The following is a 6,947-nucleotide window of genomic DNA, read 5'->3' as shown; positions in this document are numbered from 1 at the left end:
TGTGACTCAGTGCCCGCAGGAGAGGAAGGGAATGGGGACAGAAGGGATGGGGGGAGGGGAAAGGAGAGAAGAAAAACACATTACTAACAGACAGGTAGGAAAGGCTTTGGTGGAATCCAAAGTGGTAGGTGGTCTCAAAATCTCAGACAAAAGGTGATGTTTGAAGCATCTGAAAAGCTGAACCTTTAGAAACAGAAGGGAGATTGTCGTCAGACTTCACCTTCAAAAAGTAAAGATGAACTTTAGAATCAAAACTGAATACTGACGGGTCCAAATCAATAAAAGATCCTTAAATTGAATGGAACACAATCTTTATTATGCAGGCATTGACAGACATCAAGTGCACTTTCTTATGTCAACAGCTGCATACAAGGCAACAGTAACTAATAAGTCTGCAAATTACATTACCAATCATGCTACAAGCATATCACCTGACTTTACTACACTCATAATCCAACATTTTATAGCTAGGTTTTGGAAGCTTTTGGGTCTTCCCACCGCACCCCCACCCACCCATTAAAAATGAGAGACCTCTGAACTTCACTGGGAATACTTCCATTTATTGAGCTTCGATGGAAGTCAGCCCAAGTAGTTGGCCCAAAGTCAAAACCACCTGTTAATTTCAGATCACTGTACACATCTGAGACAAAAATCCAACTGTCACCACGTGCAGATCGGATTAACCTAATCACTACTCTAGGGAGGGTGTACAACAGCTATCTGATTCAACGTGCTAATGACAGGCATAGGTCTAGCAGTATGGCCACTTATCAGTTCATTTGCTGTCATACATGAAGAACAAAAAGTATGATATTCATTAGCCCCTTCTTCAAATCTCGGTGTAATTGTATGCGAAGTGTATATAGGAGAGCCTCCTGTTCATACCCCTCCAAAATCAACAACTAAAAATTTAAAAAATCCCCAAACTCAAGAACTGTAGGTGATGGAATTGGTAGTTCAAAGATAGCCAAACTTACCTATATTAAATACAGAAGCAGTTAAACAAAAGCTAAGTAATCTTAGTTAGTAAACAGTGTCATCTTTAAAATTGTTCCAATTGAAAACTCAGCCCATCGAATGCCCTATAAAATGTATGAAGTTTTCTAGGCTGGTTTGGACTGGAAATGCCAACCATTAAATGAAGGAATAAAAACATGTCAACACAAAGAAAAGCAAAACGGTACACAGAGCATCTCTATAAGTCCTGACACATAATAAAGCTCATAAGACTTGTGCAGACAGTGATGTAGCTTAAGAAAGAACACTGGTTCCGAACTAACACCAGTAAAATTGCTGAAACACTTGCTGTGTGTGTGGTCCCCTGCTATCAATTAAAGAACTGTTCTGTCTCATTTTCACTGCTCCCATCTAGGCCTTCTCCAAGGACTTGTAGTATTCAGTCAGGACTGCCCACGCTTTCGCTGCCATGAAGCCTTGTGGTGGATTCTCCCCTTCCTGCGCTAACTTACGCATGCGTGTTCCAGAGATAAAATCAAAATCTTCGTGACTTGAAATCAGAAAACAAAGTGCCGGAATTAAAAAGGGAACTAACTCGCACAATATAAAATGCATTATGCACTAAATCCTTTATTTTTAGTTCTGGCATATTTACTTACTTTATTTTCGAGCCAAAAAGGTGGTAAACAATTTCTAGAATAGGTTGGGTGAGACCGTAAGCTTTCATAGCATGCAGTGAAAATAGTAATATCTTTACAGCTAATTCAGTGCAGTCCTTTTCTAAACCATCTCTGATGAGATCAGTTCCCTCTTGAAACATCTTCCTAAAGACTTTCTTTTCCTGATGGTTTGTTAGCCTCTAATTTCTTCTCCTCTTTCTCCCCTTGTGGTCTACCCTGGTGGGCAGCTGAGATGGTGGGTGGGCAATCTGTTTCTAGACCTCTGCCAATGCGCCTCTAAGGCTGCCTGCTGAGAGGCATGCAAGAGCAGTCCAGTGAGGTTTCTCCCTCTGACCCTCCCAATGGGAAAGTACCAGGCTTGCAGATGTCACCTGTATAAAGTAATGCAACAGAGATTCGAAACTTGAACCTACATTTCATCACTATGCACTATTACACACTGGTGCTTTGCTCTGCTTTAAATTTTCTAGTTTATTCATTTTAACCCTTTGCAGACTTTTATTTTTAAGAGGAGTTGAAATTTGAGAACACCAAGACTTGTATTTGCGCAGCACTTTTTGGGTTGCATGACACAATCCTCAAAGTTTTACAAAAAATGATGTCTGCAGGCAAACATTAAATTCAAAAAATGTTTCAGAATATTACCACACAATGTGAACCTATTATGGGCGCACAACCTTAGTGAAGCCATTTGGCTCATCGTGCCTATGCCAGCTTTTTGATTCATCCCACTCCCCTGTTCTTTCCCCACAGCCTGCAAAATTTTCCTTTTTAAGTATATATCTAATATAGTCAATTAATATTCTGTAAAATGTAGCTGATATTCTACAGATCACAAAATGGGACATTTTTACAGCTGCATATAGTGACACCAATACACCCAACCAGCATGTAGGTGACTGGCAAATTCCCTCAATCAATCATGCTTGGAACCCACACTGACTGACAACATAAGAACATAAGAAATAGGAGCAGGCCATTCGGCCCCTCAAGCCTGCCCCGCCATTCAATAAGATCATGGCTGATCTGCCCCAGACCTCAACTCCTCTTTCGTGCCAGCTCCTCATAGCCCTCAACTCCCTGATATTTCAAAAATTGATCTACCTCCTCTTTAAATATTTTCAATGATCTAGCCTCCACAACTCTCTGGGGTGGAAAATTCCAGGCATTCACTACCCCCTGAGAGAAGAAATTCCTTCGCATCTCAGTTTTAAATGAGTGTCACCTTATTCTGTAACTATGTCCCCTAGTTTAAGATTCCTCCACAGGAAACATTTTCTCAACATCTACCCTGTCAAGCCCTCTCAGAATCTTGTACATTTCAATATGATCACCCCTCATTCTTCTAAACTGTAATGAATAAAGCCCTAACCTGTTTAACCGTTCTTAATAAGTCAACCCCTTCAGCCCAGGAATCAGCCTTGTGAATCTCTTTTGAACTGCCTCCAACGCCAGTATATCCTTTCTTAAATTCGGGGACCAAAACTGTACACAGTACTCCAAGTGCAGCCTTACCAACACCCTGTTGTAACAAGACTTCCCTATTTTTAATCTCCAACCCCCGAGCAATAAAGGCCAAAATTCCATTTGCCTTCTTAATTACTTGCTGCACCTGCAGGCGAACATTTTGCACAAGAACACCCAGATCCCTCTGTGCTGCACTTTTTTGAAGTCTCTCTCCATTTAAATAATAATCTACCTTTTGAATCTTCCTACCAAAGTGCATGACCTCACACTTCCCGACATTAAACTCCATCTGCCAAGTTTTTACCGACTCACTCAACCTATCTATATCCCCTTGCAGATTCCTTATGTCCTCATCACAACATGCCCTTCCATCTATTTTTGTATTGTCAGCAAATTTGGATATATTACACTCTGCCCCCTCCTCCAAGTCATTAACACAGATAGTAAATAATTGAGGCCCTAGGACTGATCCTTGTGGCACTCCACTAGTTATGTCTTTCTAACTGAAAAAGACCCATTAATCCCGACTCTCTGTCTTCTGTGAGTTAACCAATCCTCAATCCATGCTAATACATTACCTCCAATACCGTGGGCTCCTATCTTGTGCAATAATCTTTTATGTGGCACCTTATCGAATGCCTTCTGGAAATCTAAATACACTACATCTACCGGTTCCCCTTTCTCAACTCTGCTTGTTATATCCTTAAATAACTCTAGCAAATCTGTCAAGCATGATTTCCCTTTCACAAAACCATGTTGACTCAGTTTTTCTAAGCTTTTCTAAATGTCCTGCTATTTCTTCCTTAATAATGGACTCTAGCATTTTCCCAACGACCGATGTTAGGCTGACTGGCCTATAGTTTCCTGCTTTTTGTCTCGCTCCCTTCTTGAACAGGGGCATCACAATAGCGGTTTTCCAAACCGCTGGGACCCTCCCAGAATCCAGTAAGTTCTGGAATATTTTGACCAATGCCTCTGCAGCCATTTCCTTTAAAATCCTTGGATGTAGGCCATCAGGTCCTGGCGACTTGTCTGCCTTTTGTCCTATTAGTTTCTCAAATACTTTGTCCCTCGTGATAGAGACTGTTACAAGGTCTTTCCTCCCATTAGCCCCTTGTTTATCTGATATTTGTGGGATGTTTATAGTATCCTCCACCATGAAGACTGATGCAAAATATTGGTTTAAATTATCTGTCATTTCCCTGTTCCCCATTGATATTATCCACCAGTTCAGTTTGTTGCAGTTTGTAGAGACTCTTTTTAAATAGACTCTATAAACAGACTTTGCTTTGGTGCTTCCTGTGTAAATAAACTTTAAAATAGGCTGGGTGGCGCAGTACCGGCACATGCACAAATGCAGCCTCATCAACAGAAACAACACTGTCTGCAAAATCTCAGGCAGCTGCCAGTAATAAAGACGGCGCTGCTCAATTTGACACAAAAGACAGTGAACCCAAGCCCCCTCACTCAAAGGCTGCAATCGCCACCTCAACACTTCCCCCAACAGTACCCAGCTCCCTCTCATGATTGCCGCTTCTGTTCCCCGCTCCCTCCTGCCCCCACCTTCTCGCCGCTTCATCCTGCCGCTCCCGACTGCCCACTGTTCTATCCCGCCACTCCCGACTGTCCACTGTTCTATCCCGCCGCTCCCGACTGCCCTATTCCGCCGCTCCCAACTGCCCACTGTTCTATCCCGCCGATGCCGTCTACATGCCGCTTCATCCCGCTGCTCCCTACTTCCCGCCGCTCCATCCCGCAGCCCCCGACTGCTTGTCGTTCCATCCTGCCATTCTCTCCTGCGCCCGTCTACCTGCCGTTCCCTCCCTCGCTGTCCGGAAAAGCGGCAGGTGGGGGGAGCAAGTGGGGGAAGTGATGAGACAGGAAGCAAGCAGCAGGCTGGAGCGGCGATCAGTCTCGAGTGGCAAACAGTCACGAGTGGCAAACAGTCTCGGGCAGGTGGGCGCAGGAGAGAACAACAGGAAGAACTGGGGAAGACAAGCAGTGATTGAGGGAGGGAGCAGGAAGAGAAGCGGTGATTGAAGCGGCGTACTGTTGGTGACATGGTTAAGGATGGAGGCGGCGATCGCAGCCAGCATGCGGTGAAGCAACACTCGGATGTCATTACATGGTGACGTTGCTGCGTGCACGCACGGACCCATACTGGTGAGCTGGCAAATGTTCTGATGCACCGATGACGTCAGCAATCACTCTGCGCATGCTCTGTATTGTCAGGAGACACTCCGTTTAAAAGACTCTTTGGTTGCAAGTCCTGCCTCCAACTCATTGCCTGACACAGTGGTGTCAATAGACACTCCACATTTTTGTTTTACTACCAATGATCATAAAGGGGGCCTTCAAGCAAAATGTTGTGGTATGAATGCTGCCACCTTCCCTGCCAACAAGAGATCATAGAACTCCAACTAGCACCTCTGCAGCTAAGAATGTCACGACATACGGAAAGGTATCTGCACCTACAGCAACTTAACACCCAATATAGCTACTTCGGAACATCGGAATGGAAATCAGCCATTCAGCCCCTTGAGCCTGTTCTGGCATTCAGATAGATCATGGCTGATATATACCTCAACTCCATTTACCCGTCTTTGGTTCATATCCCTTGATTCCTTTAAAAAAAATCTATTCATCTCCGCCTTGAAAGATTCAATTAACTCTGCATTCACTTAACTGCAACTGTCTACCACTCAGAGGCTGGACTTGCAACAGTGAGCACATAGATGGTGCTCCAGGACCAATGCTATATTGGATCTCGTATTCCAAAATCAATGTCACCTATTTGACTAGACAGAGGTGATGAGGGAGCGGCTAAAGTATAGTGCATTTCCGCAAAATATTCAAGCTATAAATTTCACCCAAGGCTTGTAATAAGGTACATGAAAAAATACAGTGCTTCAATTTAAAAAAAATAAAAACCGGGCTTTTTGTGTTTGCTATTTTCAGCTGGCCAGGAGGTTGAACTGCTTGAGAATATTTCCCCTATTAAAGTTCTTACATTTTTTTCTCAATTAGATCTTCCCACAGCAGTTCAAAATGAGGAACTTTAAACTTATGAACAGTCCTGATTATAAAAACAAACTGCACTTGTCATGCACTGAACATCATAGCTCATACTTACTGTTCAGGGTCATAATAGTCCATGCATTTCTTCACCTTGTTGTATGCAGCCACACGAAATGGGATGATTTCCAGGGACAGTAGGCCAGGGGCCATGGTCAGAACTTTGGCCCCATGTGTTGGTTCGTACAAGTCCTTCTTAGTCTCCGGATGAGGCATGCCTGCAGGGTCTCGGCCCACAATGTAAAAATTAGCCCCTGCAATCATGCGGGACCTGCAATGCCATTGGACCTACAATGATAAACGTATGAAAAGTGTGAACTGAACAATATAAACTATTCATTTTTCTTTCATTTCATTCCACTCTCATACTTGACAATAAAAATCAAAGCAAAGAACTAGTAGCTCAAGTTTTGAAAATTCAAGCCTTTGTGGTGTAACTTTTCCCTTGTGGTCTGGCCAGGAGTCTACTCGTTAACCAACTTTACAAAGGATCATTCAATTACCTCAATTTCCATCTAGCACTGTTCATGACTTCAAATTACTGCTGATTCCTTAAAATTGCCAAAAACGAGGAGGTGGGAAAGACATTTCTTTCCAAGGTGCTCTGAAGTATGGCTATGCAGCTACTGGACTTGGTCACACTGCAGCTTACAAGGGGAATATCCATTTGAGGGAAAGAGTTCTTAAATATGAAATATTCAACTCTTCCTGTGCCTTGCCTGTCTCATAGTGTGCCATTTAAAATAAGAGCTACAACTAGAAACATAA

General features: G+C 43.1%; 1 protein-coding gene across 1 annotated transcript in view; it reads right to left on the bottom strand.

Annotated features, from left to right (window-relative positions):
• Window positions 1–294: 294 nt before the first annotated feature.
• The window catches only part of papss1 (3'-phosphoadenosine 5'-phosphosulfate synthase 1), a 63,845-nt gene continuing 57,192 nt past the window's right edge, over window positions 295–6,947 (bottom strand). The window contains exons 9-10 of the mRNA XM_068045543.1: window positions 6,238–6,467; window positions 295–1,507 (exon numbers count right to left, since the gene is read on the bottom strand). Coding sequence (XP_067901644.1) covers window positions 1,369–1,507; window positions 6,238–6,467 — 369 coding nt within the window. The 3' untranslated portion in view covers window positions 295–1,368. The remainder of the gene's footprint in view (window positions 1,508–6,237; window positions 6,468–6,947) is intronic.

This window comes from Heterodontus francisci, chromosome 1, assembly GCF_036365525.1.
Source record: "Heterodontus francisci isolate sHetFra1 chromosome 1, sHetFra1.hap1, whole genome shotgun sequence".
Lineage (NCBI taxonomy): Eukaryota > Metazoa > Chordata > Chondrichthyes > Heterodontiformes > Heterodontidae > Heterodontus > Heterodontus francisci.
Note: the sequence above shows the minus strand (reverse complement) of the source record. Positions and strands in the feature narration are given on the sequence as shown.